This window comes from Notolepis coatsorum (assembly GCF_963971535.1).
Source record: "Notolepis coatsorum genome assembly, chromosome: 3".
In the NCBI taxonomy this organism is placed as follows: domain Eukaryota; kingdom Metazoa; phylum Chordata; class Actinopteri; order Aulopiformes; family Paralepididae; genus Notolepis; species Notolepis coatsorum.
Genome location: NC_140167.1, coordinates 100,957,891 through 100,980,280, shown reverse-complemented (window position 1 = coordinate 100,980,280; position 22,390 = coordinate 100,957,891). Strand labels below are relative to the sequence as shown.

General features: G+C 44.0%; 1 protein-coding gene across 7 annotated transcripts in view; it reads right to left on the bottom strand.

Annotated features, from left to right (window-relative positions):
• The window catches only part of LOC311225659 (mitogen-activated protein kinase kinase kinase kinase 4-like), a 124,125-nt gene that overhangs the window by 69,534 nt on the left and 32,201 nt on the right, over window positions 1-22,390 (bottom strand). For 4 of the 7 annotated variants that reach the window (XM_084311045.1, XM_084311046.1, XM_084311047.1 and 1 more), the window contains exons 10-12: window positions 16,412-16,573; window positions 12,095-12,181; window positions 2,852-3,205 (exon numbers count right to left, since the gene is read on the bottom strand). In XM_084311045.1, coding sequence (XP_084167171.1) covers window positions 2,852-3,205; window positions 12,095-12,181; window positions 16,412-16,573 — 603 coding nt within the window. The remainder of the gene's footprint in view (window positions 1-2,851; window positions 3,206-12,094; window positions 12,182-16,411; window positions 16,574-22,390) is intronic. The other 3 variants (XM_084311049.1, XM_084311051.1, XM_084311050.1) reach the window with 2 other exon arrangements.

Sequence of the window (22,390 nt, the reverse complement as noted above, 5' to 3'; positions counted from 1 at the left end):
AGTGGTACAGGCACACGAGAGAGTTGTCTAGTGGTACAGGCACACGAGAGTTGTCTAGTGGTACAGGCACGCCAGAGAGTTGTCTAGTGGTACAGGCACACGAGAGTTGTCTAGTGGTACAGGCACACCAGAGAGTTGTCTAGTGGTACAGGCACACCAGAGAGTTGTCTAGTGGTACAGGCACGCCATAGAGTTGTCTAGTGGTACAGGCACGCCAGAGAGTTCTCTAGTGGTACAGGCACGCCATAGAGTTGTCTAGTGGTACAGGCACACGAGAGTTCTCTAGTGGTACAGGCACACGAGAGAGTTGTCTAGTGGTACAGGCACACAAGAGAGTTGTCTAGTGGTACAGGCACGCCAGAGAGTTCTCTAGTGGTACAGGCACACGAGAGTTGTCTAGTGGTACAGGCACACGAGAGTTCTCTAGTGGTACAGGCACACGAGAGTTGTCTAGTGGTACAGGCACACGAGAGTTGTCTAGTGGTACAGGCACGCCATAGAGTTGTCTAGTGGTACATGCACACCAGAGAGTTCTCTAGTGGTACAGGCACGCCAGAGTTCTCTAGTGGTACAGGCATGCCATAGAGTTGTCTAGTGGTACAGGCACGCCATAGAGTTGTCTAGTGGTACAGGCACGCCATAGAGTTGTCTAGTGGTACAGGCACACGAGAGAGTTGTCTAGTGGTACAGGCACGCCAGAGAGTTGTCTAGTGGTACAGGCACACGAGAGAGTTGTCTAGTGGTACAGGCACACGAGAGTTGTCTAGTGGTACAGGCACACGAGAGAGTTGTCTAGTGGTACAGGCACGCCATAGAGTTGTCTAGTGGTACAGGCACACGAGAGAGTTGTCTAGTGGTACAGGCACGCCAGAGAGTTGTCTAGTGGTACAGGCACACGAGAGAGTTGTCTAGTGGTACAGGCACGCCAGAGAGTTGTCTAGTGGTACAGGCACACGAGAGAGTTCTCTAGTGGTACAGGCACACGAGAGTTGTCTAGTGGTACAGGCACACGAGAGTTGTCTAGTGGTACAGGCACGCCATAGAGTTCTCTAGTGGTACAGGCACACGAGAGAGTTGTCTAGTGGTACAGGCACACGAGAGAGTTGTCTAGTGGTACAGGCACACGAGAGAGTTCTCTAGTGGTACAGGCACGCCAGAGAGTTGTCTAGTGGTACAGGCACACGAGAGTTGTCTAGTGGTACAGGCACACGAGAGTTGTCTAGTGGTACAGGCACACGAGAGAGTTGTCTAGTGGTACAGGCACACGAGAGTTGTCTAGTGGTACAGGCACGCCTATAATATCGTTTAGTTGTTAAAAATATTGGATTTATTTATTAACACTCCCTTGGTGTAACTGAAAAGAACCCACTAAATCAGTGGTTCAGACATTGTTCCACTACATCTGAAAGAAAATGGTATAATTTACATTGTGCTTAATTAAGAAATACAGGAACTAACTACTCTGGGATTCAGTATAACTCACATGTCCACATTTTAACCAATATTGTCAACTGCAGAAATAAGATGGCCCAAAATGTTTTATTTAATTTATTTTTAAATCATAGTAAATCTCCCTGCTTGAAGCATCTAGTGTCCAGAATAGAAAGACAATTATATTCAAATGCGATTGAACATGAATAGGCGTTTGTATCGCAGCGCTAGTGCAATTATTACCCTCTAGCCTTTGTCAATTAAAAAATGCATTTAAACTCTGGACCCCTCTCCTCTCCAATACAATTAAAAATAATCTTTGTCTTCTCTAGTCCATATCTCCCTCCCTTTTCACTTCCAACAGGTGATAAGGGGGATGGTGGGGTGGTAGCAGGGAGGACCAGAATGCACACTAAGGATTAATGAGGCGACAGTAATTCATCAGCGCTGGGGGGAAGACCACAGCTTGGCTCATTAGAATAGAGGTGCCCTGACTGAAGGGGAGCGGTCTACAATAAACTTTAGCCTAAAGCGTGTTGCATTGAAGATGATGTTAATGCTAAAAGAACAACGCCGACGAGATGGAGGGGAAATAGCCCAATTATGTAGTAAGTATTGTTTTCGAGACAAATCCATAGGACATCTGGAAGCAATGTGGAAACAGTATCCCCTTTGTTATAAAGGCATTTAAATGCACATGTTCACTGTCCTCGTTAATTTAAGCAATCACCCACCATGGGGGACTGGATTTTGTAAATGGATGTGAATTAGGAGGAGGATTAGCAGGAAGGTATGTTGGGATCAGATGAAAGTATTGAATTCCAGGCCATGCAATCGATTTCCATACACTGTCCAAAATCTCGTGAAAACCATTTATGTCAGATCATCTATAGGCCAAATGAAAAGTACAGCAGCAAACACGTTATCAAAAAAATTATTTTGATTAATTAAAGGTTAGCTCACTATCCCATGTACCAGGAACTATCGACTTTGGGAAAATATTTTGTGATATTTGTCTGTAGTTTTAAATATAAAACACCTAAGTGTCTACATTTAAAAAGAGAGAACTCATCCGTTTGATAGATAGGACAAAATTGTTATGACACAGCTTTTATGAGACAAAACAAGACAAACAAATGTCTTTCAAATCTATTACTATTCCCATTACTTGGATAGCCAATGGAGGCAACCCTTTAGTTAGAGACCAGGCATTATTCTACTATATCAACAGTTTAAAGAACCATTTCTCTCTATGGATTCTAGTCACTACATTGCAAAGCAAATTATGTCCCCACACCAGCAGCAAGCCATCACCACAGGGAGCGACAGCACATTGAAGAGCAGTGTGAGTTCACGCAAGAAGGAGAAGCATTCTACAGCGGTTAAGTATCACAGCAACAAGTTGGGGGGGGGGGTTCACCTCTCTGATTGGTTCAGGGTCGGGGCTTCTTAAACAGTCGGGGCCTTGGAGTTCAGTGAGTGGTGGCGTTGCGTCTTTAGTGTTCTCCAGACTCTGGTTCTGTGGGGACTTGGTCCTCTCAAACTCAGCGGTCTGCTGGGGTGTTGCCCTCTCCAAGTCCAGATTCTGTAGGTGCTTCGGCCTCTCTGAGTCGTCGGGGTTCAGTGGGAACTTGGAGCTCTGTTGCTGGGCTGTTTTATTACTATCCGTGGCCTGATGTTGATGGAGGGAAAGCAGGTAGGCCTGCTCCTGCTGCAGCTGTTTCTGAAGTTTCTGGGCTTGGCGTTGTTCCTCGAGTTCCCGCCATTTGTACTCCTGAGTACAGGGAGGGGAAGCTGAGTACAGCCACAGCCACTGACAGAAACACTTTGGCCAGGTTGTATTATGAGAGACACGTTGACACCCTTTTGCTAGAACTATAAAATAGTGACCGCAAAGACTCCCTTCCTAACATCACAGTGTCCTATGCCCAATATTTTAAAGCACAGCCGTCATAGAACCCCATCCCACTTAGCAACATGGAGTGAGATTAGAAGCAGGTGCCACGGCCGCCACTGCAGTGTCTAAACATTTCTTACCTATGGCTTTAGTTGCAGTAGCTTCAACTCATTATCCTGATCCATTTGTTATCCCGAATTGCTGCGCATCATTATTTATTGTTCCGATTTCTTTTTTCTTTTAAGTGGCCATGGTTGGGAAAATTGTTCATTTTATACATAAATGATATATGTAAAGTATCTGACATACTGAAACTTGTTGTCTTTGCGGATGACACACACATTTTATGTTCAGGGGATGACATTCCGCAGCGTTTAGAAGTGGCAAACATAGAAATGGACAAATTAAAAGGTTGGTTCAACACAAATACGGTAAGTTATCACTCAATTTGAAAAAAAAAAAACTTCATGATATTTGGAAATTGTAAAATAAACACTGATCCTCAACTGAAAATGTATGTAAAAATTGAGAGAGGAGATACAAACAAGTTTCTAGGGGTCTTAATAGACCACAAACTCTGCTGGAAACCCCATATAAAATATTTGTGTTCAAAGTTAGTGAGAAGTATTGGTATACTGGGCAAGACTAGATATATCCTGAATCAGAAAACTCTATATACATTATATTGCACACTCATTGTACCATATCTATCATATTGTGTTGAAATCTGGGGAAATACTTATAAAAGCAACTTACAAAAGATGTGCACACTGCAAAAAAGAGCCATACGGATAGTACATCATGGTAGATATTTAGATCACACAAATAGTCTGTTTGTAAGGAGTCAAACATTAAAATGCATGGGCTTAATCAAATTCAAATCTGCACAAATTATGTTTCTGGCAATAAAAATCAAATTACCAAGCAACATTCAAAACATTTTCATGGCTAGAGAGAGTGTTTATAATTTTAGAGGGACATTAGCTTTAAAGCAACCTACGGTACGTACAACTCTTAAAAGTATGTGCATTGCAGTTTGTGGGGTATCACTCTGGAATGATATCTGTCTGGATGAGAGTATAAAATTAAGCAAAAATATCAATACATTTAAAGGTAGCTATAAACAAGCACTTATGGACACATAAGAGAGAGGAGCTTGAGCAGTAATGTGACTGCCTATTATTATTTCTCATTTGGATATATAAAAAAAACTGTACTTTTATTTTTTATTATGTTATATTATTTTTATTTTTATTAAATTATAATGTCAAACATTGTAAGGAAGGAGCAGGGCTTGATAAGTTGTTTTACTTCCCCCCTGTTCCTTCTCAAACACTTATTGTATGGAAATAGTCTTTGACTATTTACCTTTTTGTTTTTTAAACTTGTTTTATGTTTCTATGTTCGAGACAAATAAAAATCAAATCAAATCAAATCAAGGCAATGGTCGCGGCACGTTCACCAACTAAAATATGGCGTCCTCTTTGAAGTGAAGTGTAGTTTTACAAAATGTGTATCTCCTACAGGATTTTATGAATGGCAATTACATTGCAGTCCTATTACTGTACATGCAGTCCTATTACATGGCGACTAGTCGTATGACAGCAGACGTTTGTAGCTTTTTTGCCAAAGGCTTTATCCATGTTATGCAAGACAGCATAGTATGTGTTGAATTTATCCTCTATAACTCGAGAGCCAATGTGAACGCAGGAAATACTGGCCATTAGCTGCACCTGCATACAACCTGCATACTGCATAGTGAGTTTAGTAGGAGAAAATACAATTTTAAACATCAGTTTGCACGTACCACACTTAAACAGATGTGTCCTTCAGTTATTGGTATAAAGTTATGGAATTCTCTCCATAGCGAGCTTAAGGGATGTAACAGTGTTTATCAATTCAAAAAAATTTATAAAAAAAAAAATTTAGTCAGTATGAAAATCAAAATGTGATCTGAATAGTGAGATTTTTTTTTTTTTTTTTTTTTTTCTTTTTTATTCTTTATCATTATTATTATTATTTAAATTTTTCTTGTTTAACTGTGGATAGTGTTTCTTTTATAATGGTATAAATGATTATTTGTGTAAATAAGGTTATACGCCGACCATTAAGAAAATACATGTTAGTTTAGGAATAAGGGGCAGGTAATTATAAGATTTATTCTTCTTCCTGCTCCTTTTGTCCATGGAATGTTATTTATGATTTTTTAATGAAGAAACTATGATTGTATTATTCCATGTGGCAAATAAAAACTCTGAACTGAACTGAACTGAACAATAAGGCCCATTGTGAAAGTAAAAGAAGCATTTCATTGAGCTTGGAGCTCATGGATCAAGCTGTGTGGGAAAGGTGAGAGCGACAATGACCATGGTATGGTATGGAGCATGGAGAGAGGGATGTGAGTGATCATGTGATCATATCCTTTCACTATCTGAACCCCCAGGAGGAACGGAGGTCTTCAACAGTATAAACATCTAGTCACACGCCCCCCCAGCAAATAAACCATATCAGAGTCCTCAGCAGAGAGCAGGACTTCCTCTAACAAAACCAGGGAGACCCCTTCTACCTGCTGGTCCTTTTCCTGTTAGTGACATCATCACTAAGGGCACGTCATTATGTTAGTGACATCATCACTAAGGGCCTGTCATTATGTTAGTGACATCATCACTAAGGGCATGTCATTATGTTAGTGACATCATCACTAAGGGCATGTCATTATGTTAGTGACATCATCACTAAGGGCCTGTCATTATGTTAGTGACATCATCACTAAGGGCCTGTCATTATGTTAGTGACATCATCACTAAGGGCATGTCATTATGTTAGTGACATCATCACTAAGGGCCTGTCATTATGTCAGTGACATCATCACTAAGGGCATGTCATTATGTTAGTGACATCATCACTAAGGGCATGTCATTATGTTAGTGACATCATCACTAAGGGCCTGTCATTATGTTAGTGACATCATCACTAAGGGCCTGTCATTATGTTAGTGACATCATCACTAAGGGCCTGTCATTATGTTAGTGACATCATCACTAAGGGCCTGTCATTATGTTAGTGACATCATCACTAAGGGCCTGTCATTATGTTAGTGACATCATCACTAAGGGCCTGTCATTATGTTAGTGACATCATCACTAAGGGCCTGTCATTATGTTAGTGACATCATCACTAAGGGCCTGTCATTATGTTAGTGACATCATCACTAAGGGCATGTCATTATGTTAGTGACATCATCACTAAGGGCCTGTCATTATGTTAGTGACATCATCACTAAGGGCATGTCATTATGTTAGTGACATCATCACTAAGGGCCTGTCATTATGTTAGTGACATCATCACTAAGGGCATGTCATTATGTTAGTGACATCATCACTAAAGGCATGTCATTATGTTAGTGACATCATCACTAAGGGCCTGTCATTATGTTAGTGACATCATCACTAAGGGCATGTCATTATGTTAGTGACATCATCACTAAGGGCATGTCATTATGTTAGTGACATCATCACTAAGGGCATGTCATTATGTTAGTGACATCATCACTAAGGGCATGTCATTATGTTAGTGACATCATCACTAAGGGCATGTCATTATGTTAGTGACATCATCACTAAGGGCCTGTCATTATGTTAGTGACATCATCACTAAGGGCCTGTCATTATGTTAGTGACATCATCACTAAGGGCCTGTCATTATGTTAGTGACATCATCACTAAGGGCCTGTCATTATGTTAGTGACATCATCACTAAGGGCATGTCATTATGTCAGTGACATCATCACTAAGGGCACGTCATTATGTTAGTGACATCATCACTAAGGGCATGTCATTATGTTAGTGACATCATCACTAAGGGCCTGTCATTATGTTAGTGACATCATCACTAAGGGCCTGTCATTATGTTAGTGACATCATCACTAAGGGCATGTCATTATGTTAGTGACATCATCACTAAGGGCATGTCATTATGTTAGTGACATCATCACTAAGGGCCTGTCATTATGTTAGTGACATCATCACTAAGGACCTGTCATTATGTTAGTGACATCATCACTAAGGGCATGTCATTATGTTAGTGACATCATCACTAAGGGCCTGTCATTATGTTAGTGACATCATCACTAAGGGCATGTCATTATGTTAGTGACATCATCACTAAGGGCATGTCATTATGTTAGTGACATCATCACTAAGGGCATGTCATTATGTTAGTGACATCATCACTAAGGGCATGTCATTATGTTAGTGACATCATCACTAAGGGCCTGTCATTATGTTAGTGACATCATCACTAAGGGCATGTCATTATGTTAGTGACATCATCACTAAGGGCATGTCATTATGTTAGTGACATCATCACTAAGGGCATGTCATTATGTCAGTGACATCATCACTAAGGGCATGTCATTATGTTAGTGACATCATCACTAAGGGCCTGTCATTATGTTAGTGACATCATCACTAAGGGCCTGTCATTATGTTAGTGACATCATCACTAAGGGCCTGTCATTATGTTAGTGACATCATCACTAAGGGCCTGTCATTATGTTAGTGACATCATCACTAAGGGCATGTCATTATGTTAGTGACATCATCACTAAGGGCCTGTCATTATGTTAGTGACATCATCACTAAGGGCCTGTCATTATGTTAGTGACATCATCACTAAGGGCCTGTCATTATGTTAGTGACATCATCACTAAGGGCCTGTCATTATGTTAGTGACATCATCACTAAGGGCATGTCATTATGTTAGTGACATCATCACTAAGGGCCTGTCATTATGTTAGTGACATCATCACTAAGGGCATGTCATTATGTTAGTGACATCATCACTAAGGGCCTGTCATTATGTTAGTGACATCATCACTAAGGGCCTGTCATTATGTTAGTGACATCATCACTAAGGGCATGTCATTATGTTAGTGACATCATCACTAAGGGCATGTCATTATGTTAGTGACATCATCACTAAGGGCCTGTCATTATGTCAGTGACATCATCACTAAGGGCATGTCATTATGTTAGTGACATCATCACTAAGGGCATGTCATTATGTTAGTGACATCATCACTAAGGGCATGTCATTATGTTAGTGACATCATCACTAAGGGCCTGTCATTATGTTAGTGACATCATCACTAAGGGCATGTCATTATGTTAGTGACATCATCACTAAGGGCCTGTCATTATGTTAGTGACATCATCACTAAGGGCCTGTCATTATGTTAGTGACATCATCACTAAGGGCATGTCATTATGTTAGTGACATCATCACTAAGGGCATGTCATTATGTTAGTGACATCATCACTAAGGGCACGTCATTATGTTAGTGACATCATCACTAAGGGCATGTCATTATGTTAGTGACATCATCACTAAGGGCCTGTCATTATGTTAGTGACATCATCACTAAGGGCCTGTCATTATGTTAGTGACATCATCACTAAGGGCATGTCATTATGTTAGTGACATCATCACTAAGGGCACGTCATTATGTTAGTGACATCATCACTAAGGGCCTGTCATTATGTCAGTGACATCATCACTAAGGGCATGTCATTATGTTAGTGACATCATCACTAAGGGCATGTCATTATGTTAGTGACATCATCACTAAGGGCCTGTCATTATGTTAGTGACATCATCACTAAGGGCATGTCATTATGTTAGTGACATCATCACTAAGGGCATGTCATTATGTTAGTGACATCATCACTAAGGGCATGTCATTATGTTAGTGACATCATCACTAAGGGCATGTCATTATGTTAGTGACATCATCACTAAGGGCCTGTCATTATGTTAGTGACATCATCACTAAGGGCCTGTCATTATGTTAGTGACATCATCACTAAGGGCCTGTCATTATGTTAGTGACATCATCACTAAGGGCATGTCATTATGTTAGTGACATCATCACTAAGGGCCTGTCATTATGTTAGTGACATCATCACTAAGGGCCTGTCATTATGTTAGTGACATCATCACTAAGGGCATGTCATTATGTTAGTGACATCATCACTAAGGGCCTGTCATTATGTTAGTGACATCATCACTAAGGGCCTGTCATTATGTTAGTGACATCATCACTAAGGGCATGTCATTATGTCAGTGACATCATCACTAAGGGCCTGTCATTATGTTAGTGACATCATCACTAAGGGCCTGTCATTATGTTAGTGACATCATCACTAAGGGCATGTCATTATGTTAGTGACATCATCACTAAGGGCATGTCATTATGTTAGTGACATCATCACTAAGGGCATGTCATTATGTTAGTGACATCATCACTAAGGGCCTGTCATTATGTTAGTGACATCATCACTAAGGGCATGTCATTATGTTAGTGACATCATCACTAAGGGCATGTCATTATGTTAGTGACATCATCACTAAGGGCCTGTCATTATGTTAGTGACATCATCACTAAGGGCCTGTCATTATGTTAGTGACATCATCACTAAGGGCCTGTCATTATGTTAGTGACATCATCACTAAGGGCATGTCATTATGTTAGTGACATCATCACTAAGGGCATGTCATTATGTTAGTGACATCATCACTAAGGGCATGTCATTATGTTAGTGACATCATCACTAAGGGCATGTCATTATGTTAGTGACATCATCACTAAGGGCATGTCATTATGTTAGTGACATCATCACTAAGGGCATGTCATTATGTTAGTGACATCATCACTAAGGGCCTGTCATTATGTTAGTGACATCATCACTAAGGGCCTGTCATTATGTTAGTGACATCATCACTAAGGGCATGTCATTATGTTAGTGACATCATCACTAAGGGCATGTCATTATGTTAGTGACATCATCACTAAGGGCATGTCATTATGTTAGTGACATCATCACTAAGGGCCTGTCATTATGTTAGTGACATCATCACTAAGGGCATGTCATTATGTTAGTGACATCATCACTAAGGGCCTGTCATTATGTTAGTGACATCATCACTAAGGGCATGTCATTATGTTAGTGACATCATCACTAAGGGCATGTCATTATGTCAGTGACATCATCACTAAGGGCCTGTCATTATGTTAGTGACATCATCACTAAGGGCATGTCATTATGTTAGTGACATCATCACTAAGGGCCTGTCATTATGTTAGTGACATCATCACTAAGGGCCTGTCATTATGTTAGTGACATCATCACTAAGGGCCTGTCATTATGTTAGTGACATCATCACTAAGGGCATGTCATTATGTTAGTGACATCATCACTAAGGGCATGTCATTATGTTAGTGACATCATCACTAAGGGCCTGTCATTATGTTAGTGACATCATCACTAAGGGCCTGTCATTATGTTAGTGACATCATCACTAAGGGCCTGTCATTATGTTAGTGACATCATCACTAAGGGCATGTCATTATGTTAGTGACATCATCACTAAGGGCCTGTCATTATGTTAGTGACATCATCACTAAGGGCCTGTCATTATGTTAGTGACATCATCACTAAGGGCATGTCATTATGTTAGTGACATCATCACTAAGGGCATGTCATTATGTTAGTGACATCATCACTAAGGGCATGTCATTATGTCAGTGACATCATCACTAAGGGCCTGTCATTATGTTAGTGACATCATCACTAAGGGCATGTCATTATGTTAGTGACATCATCACTAAGGGCATGTCATTATGTTAGTGACATCATCACTAAGGGCATGTCATTATGTCAGTGACATCATCACTAAGGGCATGTCATTATGTTAGTGACATCATCACTAAGGGCATGTCATTATGTTAGTGACATCATCACTAAGGGCATGTCATTATGTTAGTGACATCATCACTAAGGGCATGTCATTATGTTAGTGACATCATCACTAAGGGCATGTCATTATGTTAGTGACATCATCACTAAGGGCATGTCATTATGTTAGTGACATCATCACTAAGGGCCTGTCATTATGTTAGTGACATCATCACTAAGGGCCTGTCATTATGTTAGTGACATCATCACTAAGGGCCTGTCATTATGTCAGTGACATCATCACTAAGGGCACGTCATTATGTTAGTGACATCATCACTAAGGGCATGTCATTATGTTAGTGACATCATCACTAAGGGCATGTCATTATGTTAGTGACATCATCACTAAGGGCCTGTCATTATGTTAGTGACATCATCACTAAGGGCCTGTCATTATGTTAGTGACATCATCACTAAGGGCATGTCATTATGTTAGTGACATCATCACTAAGGGCCTGTCATTATGTTAGTGACATCATCACTAAGGGCATGTCATTATGTTAGTGACATCATCACTAAGGGCACGTCATTATGTTCCATCCACAACGTTTACCAACAACTCCACTTCAGATCAATAAATATCATAACTTGGAATCAAATCAACTTGATACATGAATACATTTAGACGGGAAGCAAAGGTTGTTTCTGGCAGTTTGTGTGATTCAGGGATAACAGAGTGCCCCATATTATGGCATATCTAACTTTGGGGAAGAGAGGGAGACAGAAAGAAAGATGGAGGGTGTGTGTGTGAGAGAGAGATAGAGAGAAAGAGAGAGAGAGGGAAAGAGAAAGAAAGAGACAGACATACAGAGAGACAGAGAAGGTGGGCATGTGTCTGATACATTAATGCCGTCTAAATAACCGTAAATGTGAAACGAATATGAAAGTGAAATATATTCAAGCAGGGGAAGCCCTGGGCTGGCCTGAGATCAGTTTGTAAAGGGTGGAGATAAAGGAAAGGAGAGCTCACCAGCAGCATGGCCTGTTCATGGAGCAGCTGCTGCTGCAGCACCTCCAGGTGGCGCTGTTCCTCCTCTAGCTGACGACGGATGTGTTCCTGAGAGCGGGAGGCGGGGCCAGTCATAACTGAGTAGCTTAGTTTTTACGTTTTTTCAAAGGAACAATGTTTTTAGACGTTACTATCTAAAGATGATAAGTTAATTCGTAGAGTTTTGAGAGACAGTAGAGGTTGAGTTGGGTACCGTTCACATGGGAACTGTTACCTGTACCCAATGGTACCTTTTTTCTGTACTTTACTCTCTCTGTAATAATAACACAAATGTTATTTAAAGTCCAAATTTTATTAATTTCAACATTGTTATTTATTTAGAATATGTTATTATTTAGTGTTAGTGTAAGACACCACACAAACTAAACCCCCTCCAGGCTCAGCCCTTCCCATTCCGCACTATTGGAGCTGCGCAAAAAAACAAAACGTGAGAGTATTTCTCCACTGTGAGCGCTTTCCAATCCACCTGCTCTCAATGCACCCAAATGTGGCACAGATTGATCCAACGTGAATCAGTACGTGGTGGTAGTACCAACGAAAGTCGGTCTGCACCTTAAAAGTACAGAGTTCGGTACCCGACCCTAGACAAGAGGCACAATCAATGGCATCATCAGCCTCTGGTGGTCGAATCATCAGATTCAATCTACTGCTATAGCGGTGCTCCACCTTCATGTTGAGTGACACTTGAAGCATTAAGTGAGATGCAACGCCCGCTGGGAGAGCAAAGCATGAACCCTTTTAAAGGGGAACTCCAACATTTTGGGAAATTAGCTTATTTAACATCTTCCCTGGAGTTAGACAAGAAGATACATACCTTTTTTGTCTCTGTGCGTGCATTTTAGCTTTGGGAATAGACGCTCCGTTAGCATAGCTTAGCTTCATCACTGGAAGTGAGGCAGGACAGTAGCCTTACAGTGCCTTACAGTGTATTGCAAGGTCTGACATTGACCAAACTTGATATGCATGACCTTGGTGGGCTCTAGGTCAACTCCTGAAAAGGGGGTCAATGTCAGACCTTGCAATCAAAAGTTAGGGGGCGCACTGAAATTATGGCAAGGGTTATTAGCCCCCTAACTTTTGATTGCAAAGTCTGACATTGACCCCCTTTTCAGGAGTTGACCTAGAGCCCACCAAGGTCATGCATATCAAGTTTGGTCAATGTCAGACCTTGCAATACACTGTAAGGCACTGTAAGGCTACTGTCCTGCCTCACTTCCAGTGATGAAGCTAAGCTATGCTAACGGAGCATCTATTCCCAAAGCTAAAATGCACGCACAGAGACAAAAAAGGTATGTATCTTCTTGTCTAACTCCAGGGAAGATGTTAAATAAGCTAATTTCCCAAAATGTTGGAGTTCCCCTTTAAGCTTTAAGCCTCATTTTTGAGGGAGCATCTGCAAGGCTGAATAGTAACGCTGGGTGGTTCCTGACTCGTCCGGGTTAAAGATCTGAATCTTTGTACTGAATCATGAATCACGAGTCCGAGGTCTCCATTAACCTGGATCCTATGAGTCCTCTGTCTGACTGGTTGGCTGTTGCAGTGTTGCCTGCTAAGTGTAGACACGAAACGGAAAGACCGCGGACCCAGATTCGGTCAATGATTCGGGGTTAGCGGACTCACCGGAAACACAGGAGACTCTAGATGATAATTATGTATATGTAATCTCGTCATCGCTGAAAATTAGGGAAACCTCTGTGCCTTTCAAAATAAATGATGATGATGATGATGATGATGGTGATGATGATGGTTATGATTATTATTATCAGCAGTAGTGGTATAGACTAGTAAATAATGAATATTTTATTGTAAGGAAAACAACAACACACCATAGTTATATTATTATTATTATTATAATTGTTAGACAACAGACAAAAACTTCATCACTGTATCACTGTGTGTACTGTGGCGGTGACAGTCTGCAATGGGGGGGGGAGGGGGACTAAGTGACTCAAGTGAACCGGATCACTTTTAGTGAGTGACTCAGACTAACCAGAGTCCATAAAATGAACTGGATTTACCACCACTACTGAACAGCCAATTGGCTCAATTTGGCACACTCTGTGTGTGTCAGGACATGTTGAGACGCGCCCGTGACTCGCGCCAGCAAGCAAGGTTGAGCGTTAGTGAGAACAGGCAGTGTTAGGGGCCGAACCGAGACGGGCCGTCACAAGCTTCAGTCCTATGCGAGTGCTGAAAATACCAAACCTTTACTTCAAAAATCAGTCGAGGTCATCCCTCATTTTCAGCGATGCCAAGAATACAGAAACATCAGAAAACAACTAATTAAGAAAACAAACAAATATATACAATTATTAATAAATTAATAATAAAACAAACATCCATAGATGTGTGACTTGGCCATAATAAGGTAATTAATAGGCCTGATATTCTATATTCATATTGCATGTGTCCGGATGGCAAAATCCACTACTGTATCTAGTATCTACAAAACCCCCTGTAAATCATCTGCCCTTTATTCATTTGCTTAGATTCTTTGTACACTTGATCTCAAGAAGGTGCTGAATGAGCTCAGTGGACACTTTATCATGTCTGGTCAATGTTAGCATGGTGTTATTCACTGTCGAATATGAAAATAAAAAAATTAATAATAATAATTGATATTCTCCTTTGGTTCATTACAATTTACTCAAGCATAGTAACAGACACAATATTTCGGACACTGGGAATACATTCCCTGAGGTCCATAGATGTCCCTAGATACCAAGAACATGCAAATGGACCTTGTAGAAGTGGAGCAATCTTCCATTTACTTGGGTTTGTACTTTTAGGCGAATAAAAAATATATATATGGCTAGGGCTTAAGAGGTTAAAGGTGCTATATATAACATTCAGCCACTAGATGGGGAAATGGGAAGTAGAGATAAATGCATGCATGTAAACAACAACATTCCTAAAATGATAAATTCATTAATAAATAATAATTTTTGGGGGAAAGCAATACTTCTATTCTGCACTGCTCTGTGGATGTATCACTTTTTTTTAATGCTTATTCTACATAAACATTTAATCTATAGCACCTTTAACTTAAAAAAGCATCTTCCTCGTCTACACCTTCTCCTCCCTCCCTCCCTCGCTCTCACCTGTTCCCGGTCAGCCCTCCTCTTCTCCTCCTCCCTCCCTCGCTCTCACCTGTTCCCGGTCAGCCCTCCTCTTCTCCTCCTCCCTCCCTCGCTCTCACCTGTTCCCGTTCAGCCCTCCTCTTCTCCTCCTCCCTCCCTCGCTCTCACCTGTTCCCGTTCAGCCCTCCTCTTCTCCTCCTCCCTCCCTCGCTCTCACCTGTTCCCGGTCAGCCCTCCTCTTCTCCTCCTCCCTCCCTCGCTCTCACCTGTTCCTGTTCAGCCCTCCTCTTCTCCTCCTCCCTCCCTCGCTCTCACCTGTTCCCGGTCAGCCCTCCTCTTCTCCTCCTCCCTCCCTCGCTCTCACCTGTTCCCGTTCAGCCCTCCTCTTCTCCTCCTCCCTCCCTCGCTCTCACCTGTTCCCGTTCAGCCCTCCTCTTCTCCTCCTCCCTCCCTCGCTCTCACCTGTTCCCGGTCAGCCCTCCTCTTCTCCTCCTCCCTCCCTCGCTCTCACCTGTTCCCGTTCAGCCCTCCTCTTCTCCTCCTCCCTCCCTCGCTCTCACCTGTTCCCGTTCAGCCCTCCTCTTCTCCTCCTCCCTCCCTCGCTCTCACCTGTTCCCGTTCAGCCCTCCTCTTCTCCTCCTCCCTCCCTCGCTCTCACCTGTTCCCGTTCAGCCCTCCTCTTCTCCTCCTCCCTCCCTCGCTCTCACCTGTTCCCGGTCAGCCCTCCTCTTCTCCTCCTCCCTCCCTCGCTCTCACCTGTTCCCGGTCAGCCCTCCTCTTCTCCTCCTCCCTCCCTCGCTCTCACCTGTTCCCGTTCAGCCCTCCTCTTCTCCTCCCTCCCTCCCTCGCTCTCACCTGTTCCCGGTCAGCCCTCCTCTTCTCCTCCTCCCTCCCTCGCTCTCACCTGTTCCCGGTCAGCCCTCCTCTTCTCCTCCTCCCTCCCTCGCTCTCACCTGTTCCCGTTCAGCCCTCCTCTTCTCCTCCTCCCTCCCTCGCTCTCACCTGTTCCCGTTCAGCCCTCCTCTTCTCCTCCTCCCTCCCTCGCTCTCACCTGTTCCCGTTCAGCCCTCCTCTTCTCCTCCTCCCTCCCTCGCTCTCACCTGTTCCCGGTCAGCCCTCCTCTTCTCCTCCTCCCTCCCTCGCTCTCACCTGTTCCCGTTCAGCCCTCCTCTTCTCCTCCTCCCTCCCTCGCTCTCACCTGTTCCCGGTCAGCCCTCCTCTTCTCATCGTCCGACCTCCTGCGCTCCTCCTCCTCTTTGCGGCGTCGCTCCATCTCCTCCACGCGTCGCTTCTCCTCCTGCTCACGCCGCCGCTGCTCACGCTCCTGCTGCCTCCTCATCTCCCGCTCGCGCCGTTGTTGCTGTGGGCGGCCACAAGAGGGCAGGTGTTTTTACTTCATTAGTATTTGACCCGTTGTTGCTGTGGGCGGGGCCACAAGAGAACAGGTGTTTTTACTTCATTAGTATTTGACCCGTTGTTGCTGTGGGCGGGGCCACAAGAGAACAGGTGTTTTTACTTCATTAGTATTTGACCCGTTGTTGCTGTGGGCGGGGCCACAAGAGAACAGGTGTTTTTACTTCATTAGTATTTGACCCGTTGTTGCTGTGGGCGGGGCCACAAGAGAACAGGTGTTTTTACTTCATTAGTATTTGACCCGTTGTTGCTGTGGGCGGGGCCACAAGAGAACAGGTGTTTTTACTTCATTAGTATTTGACCCGTTGTTGCTGTGGGCGGGGCCACAAGAGAACAGGTGTTTTTACTTCATTAGTATTTGACCCGTTGTTGGTGTGGGCGGGGCCACAAGAGAACAGGTGTTTTTACTTCATTAGTATTTTACCCGTTGTTGCTGTGGGCAGGGCCACAAGAGAACAGGTGTTTTTACTTCATTAGTATTTGACCCGTTGTTGCTGTGGGCGGGGCCACAAGAGAACAGGTGTTTTTACTTCATTAGTATTTGACCCGTTGTTGCTGTGGGCAGGGCCACAAGGGAACAGGTGTTTTTACTTCATTAGTATTTGACCCGTTGTTGCTGTGGGCGGGGCCACAAGGGAACAGGTGTTTTTACTTCATTAGTATTTGACCCGTTGTTGCTGTGGGCGGGGCCACAAGAGAACAGGTGTTTTTACTTCATTAGTATTTGACCCGTTGTTGCTGTGGGCGGAGCCACAAGAGAACAGGTGTTTTTACTTCATTAGTATTTGACCCGTTGTTGCTGTGGGCGGAGCCACAAGAGAACAGGTGTTTTTACTTCATTAGTATTTGACCCGTTGTTGCTGTGGGCGGGGCCACAAGAGAACAGGTGTTTTTACTTCATTAGTATTTGACCCGTTGTTGCTGTGGGCGGGGCCACAAGAGAACAGGCGTTTTTACTTCATTAGTATTTGACCCGTTGTTGCTGTGGGCGGGGCCACAAGAGAACAGGTGTTTTTACTTCATTAGTATTTGACCCGTTGTTGCTGTGGGCGGAGCCACAAGAGAACAGGTGTTTTTACTTCATTAGTATTTGACCCGTTGTTGCTGTGGGCGGGGCCACAAGAGAACAGGTGTTTTTACTTCATTAGTATTTGACCCGTTGTTGCTGTGGGCGGGGCCACAAGAGAACAGGTGTTTTTACTTCATTAGTATTTGACCCGTTGTTGCTGTGGGCGGGGCCACAAGAGAACAGGTGTTTTTACTTCATTAGTATTTGACCTGTTGTTGCTGTGGGCGGCCACAAGAGGGCAGGTGTTTTTACTTCATTAGTATTTGACCCGTTGTTGCTGTGGGCGGAGCCACAAGAGAACAGGTGTTTTTACTTCATTAGTATTTGACCCGTTGTTGCTGTGGGCGGGGCCACAAGAGAACAGGTGTTTTTACTTCATTAGTATTTGACCCCGTTGTTGCTGTGGGCGGAGCCACAAGAGGGCAGGTGTTTTTACTTCATTAGTATTTGACCCGTTGTTGCTGTGGGCGGGGCCACACGAGAACAGGTGTTTTTACTTCATTAGTATTTGACCCGTTGTTGCTGTGGGCGGAGCCACAAGAGAACAGGCGTTTTTACTTCATTAGTATTTGACCCGTTGTTGCTGTGGGCGGGGCCACAAGAGAACAGGTGTTTTTACTTCATTAGTGTAACTGAGGGGTACAATTCCCTGACTGTATTGATAAGTATGGTATTATTAAACCACTACCTCTTGTACTTTAACTTCTGGCCATCCAGTACATGATATAGATATGATGAACACTTTCCCACCTGATGAAACGAAGTCCACACAAATGTACAAATCGAATATTTTATATAGCAAAGGGTATATACAACGTTCACTTGATGACATTTATGATTTGAAATGCACTTGTATGGCAAATGAGTATTCGTAGGTAAATCAACATTGAATGTCCAATCTCTGGTTACGCAGGGAGTAAGTATACAACCCGGTTCTTTAGGGAACTATAGCGATGGTACTTAAATGATTATAGCTGGATACACTAAGGGGGGGGGGGGGTCCCGCTGGTTGTAAGACAGTAGGAGGGGGGGTTAGAAGAGCCGCTGGCGGTATCCCATCTGGCCGACGATTTCTTGGGAGAATTCAGAGTCCTGAACACGATGCCCACAGAACCTCGGTCCGCAGATGAATACAGCTGGACCCTCTGGTGGACGGTAGCTGCCGGTCCACAACGGAGAGACGTGAGGCGACCTCACTGGTGTAGAGCGCCGTCTCACCTGGACTCCTCTCCGGGGGGTAGTTCCAACACTCAGCAGTGTTGGCCGTTATCCATGGAATAATCAAAGCACCCAAAGCATGTAGATAATCCAAGCCGTGGAAGGCTCGCCGTCGTCCGGGTAAAGTAATCCAATGTACAGGTCCACTCGTCCTGGCCCGGAGCTCCTCGGATGCAAGCACCACAAGTGGTCTGCCCAGCCTGGTTAAGACTCCAGATAACGTCAGGAACGATGGGGGTGCTGCTCACTTTATAACTCTAACCGAACGATGCACCATACATAATAGACTATTATTAGCTTAATAGAAATACGTCCAACTCGACGGTATAGTGCCAAACTATGACAATTCAACTATTAATCCACACGATATCTCAATGCCTATTCTGAGGCCAAGTAGGCCTTACTGCACCACACGTGCGTTGTGGGTGAGGCTTCGCGTCTGTTACTAGGTTGGAGGGTAAAGAACTAATGGACTAAAAGAAAGTTCTACTTTACTTGCGCCATATATATATGCGCTGTGAACAAATAGTACCATTCGTATTTCGCCAGACGTATTCCTACGCGGAACCGGGCTTGCCACGACATGTTGGTCGGCACGATTGAACTTGAACCTAGGGGTATGATTCAAGATTCAAGATTCAAGATTCAAGAGTTTTAATTGTCACGGCATACAGGTATACAATGAAATGCGGCTGGTCTTGCCCGCGACGATGTGCAATACAGTGGTACAACATATAATAGAATCCAATAAAATACAGTGGTACAACATATTAATAGAATCCAATAAACAGTGCAATAACAGGTACATGGTGTGCCATCTCGGTATCTGTACATTAGTATTTACAGAGCATATAGGACATGCTAGTTAGCTTTAGTAGTGCAATACACTGTTCCTGATGTTATACTACTTTAAGTGGCCTTTCCTCTGGCCATAAGTGTGCGTGTGTGCGGCATGAGTGTTAAAGTGGCTGCTAGTGTGTGAGCGTGCTCAGCGTGCGTGTCGTGTATGTACTTGTGTGTGGATAGTTCAGTTTCTGTGTCTCTCAATGTTCATTGTTCAAGGCTCTGATGGCCTGGGGGAAGAAGCTTAGCCTAAGCCTCTCCGTCTTAGTCTCTAGAATTCGCAGGCGTCTGCCTGACCTCAGCAGCTGGAACAGGCTGTTATTGGGGTGGTGGGGGTCTTTCATTATCCTGCCGGCTCTGGATTTGCACCTCTTGTTGTATAGAGCCTGCAGGGGAGGTAGCGCAATACCCGTGGTACGCTCGGCTGAGCGCACCACACTCTGTAGGGCCTTCTTGTCCTGTGCCGTGCTGTTCCCATACCAGGCAGTGATGTTTCCGGTCAAGATGCTCTCTACAGCTCCTGAGTAGAAGGACTGGAGTATCTTCCCCGATACTCTGAACTTCCTTAACTGTCTCAGGTGGTAGAGGCGCTGCTTCGCTTTCTTTACTACTGTGCCTATGTGTGTTGACCATGTCAGGTCCTCTGAGATGTGGACCCCCAGGTACTTGAAGCTGCTCACCCTGTCCACGGTAGCCCCGTTAATCCTCAGTGGTGTGTGTGTCTCCCGCTGTCCTCTCCTATAATCCACGATCAGCTCCTTGGTTTTACCAATGTTCAGGAGCAGGCTGTTGTCCTGGCACCAACGTTCCAGTACCTCAACCTCCTCCCGGTAGGCCTTCTCGTCGTTGTCCGAGATCAGCCCCACCACCACCGTGTCGTCGGCGAACTTCACAATGGAGTTGGAGCTGAACTTGGCCACACAGTCGTGTGTGTAGAGTGAGTACAGCAGGGGGCTTAGAACACAGCCCTGGGGGGACCCGATGCTCAGGGTGATGGTGTTGGAGGTCTGACCCCCCACCCTGACCGCCTGGGGTCTTTCACTCAGAAAGTCCAGTACCCAGGCGCTCAGGGCGGAGCTCAGGCCTAGCTCGATCAGCTTGTCCACCAGTCTGGTGGGGACTATGGTGTTGAACGCTGAGCTGTAGTCAATGAACAACAGTCTCACATAGCCCCCCTTCTGACGGTCAAGGTGGGAGAGAGTGCTGTGCAGTACCTGGGAGACCACGTCATCAGTGGACCTGTTTGTCCTGTATGCAAATTGCATAGGGTCCATATCACTGGGGAGAGAGGCACAAATGTGGTCCTTGACCAGCCTCTCGAAACATTTCATGACCACAGAGGTGAGTGCCACCGGTCTGTAATCATTTGGACATGTTGGGGAGGGTTTCTTCGGTACAGGGATGATGGTAGACATCTTGAAGCAGGCAGGGACTACTGACTCCGCCAGGGATTGATTAAATATGGCGGTGAACACCGGGGCAAGCTGGTTTGCACAGGACTTAAGTATGCGTCCTGTTATACCATCTGGGCCTGCAGCCTTCCTGGTGTTCACCTGCATAAATGCTCTTCTCACACTGTGTTCCGACAACGAGTATGGCTGCTGGCGCCAGGTTCTCGTCCAATGGTAGAATGAAACTATTATGGGCTGTTTAGTAGACTAAAGGGATATTCAGTGCATATTGTACAAGGAATATACAGGGGATATCAAACGATATACAAATACTATTAAATATATATCCATAAATAAATATATATATTCGGTTTAATCTGATCCTTCACAACAATTAGTATTTGACCCGTTGTTGCTGTGGGCGGGGCCACAAGAGAACAGGTGTTTTTACTTCATTAGTATTTTACCCGTTGTTGCTGTGGGCGGGGCCACAAGAGAACAGGTGTTTTTACTTCATTAGTATTTTACCCGTTGTTGCTGTGGGCGGGGCCACAAGAGAACAGGTGTTTTTACTTCATTAGTATTTGACCCGTTGTTGCTGTGGGCGGGGCCACAAGAGAACAGGTGTTTTTACTTCATTAGTATTTGACCCGTTGTTGCTGTGGGCGGGGCCACAAGAGAACAGGTGTTTTTACTTCATTAGTATTTGACCCGTTGTTGCTGTGGGCGGGGCCACAAGAGAACAGGTGTTTTTACTTCATTAGTATTTGACCCGTTGTTGCTGTGGGCGGGGCCACACGAGAACAGGTGTTTTTACTTCATTAGTATTTGACCCGTTGTTGCTGTGGGCGGAGCCACAAGAGAACAGGTGTTTTTACTTCATTAGTATTTGACCCGTTGTTGCTGTGGGCGGAGCCACAAGAGAACAGGTGTTTTTACTTCATTAGTATTTGACCCGTTGTTGCTGTGGGCGGAGCCACAAGAGAACAGGTGTTTTTACTTCATTAGTATTTGACCCGTTGTTGCTGTGGGCGGGGCCACAAGAGAACAGGTGTTTTTACTTCATTAGTATTTGACCCGTTGTTGCTGTGGGCAGAGCCACAAGAGAACAGGTGTTTTTACTTCATTAGTATTTGACCCGTTGTTGCTGTGGGCGGAGCCACAAGAGAACAGGTGTTTTTACTTCATTAGTATTTGACCCGTTGTTGCTGTGGGCGGGGCCACAAGAGAACAGGTGTTTTTA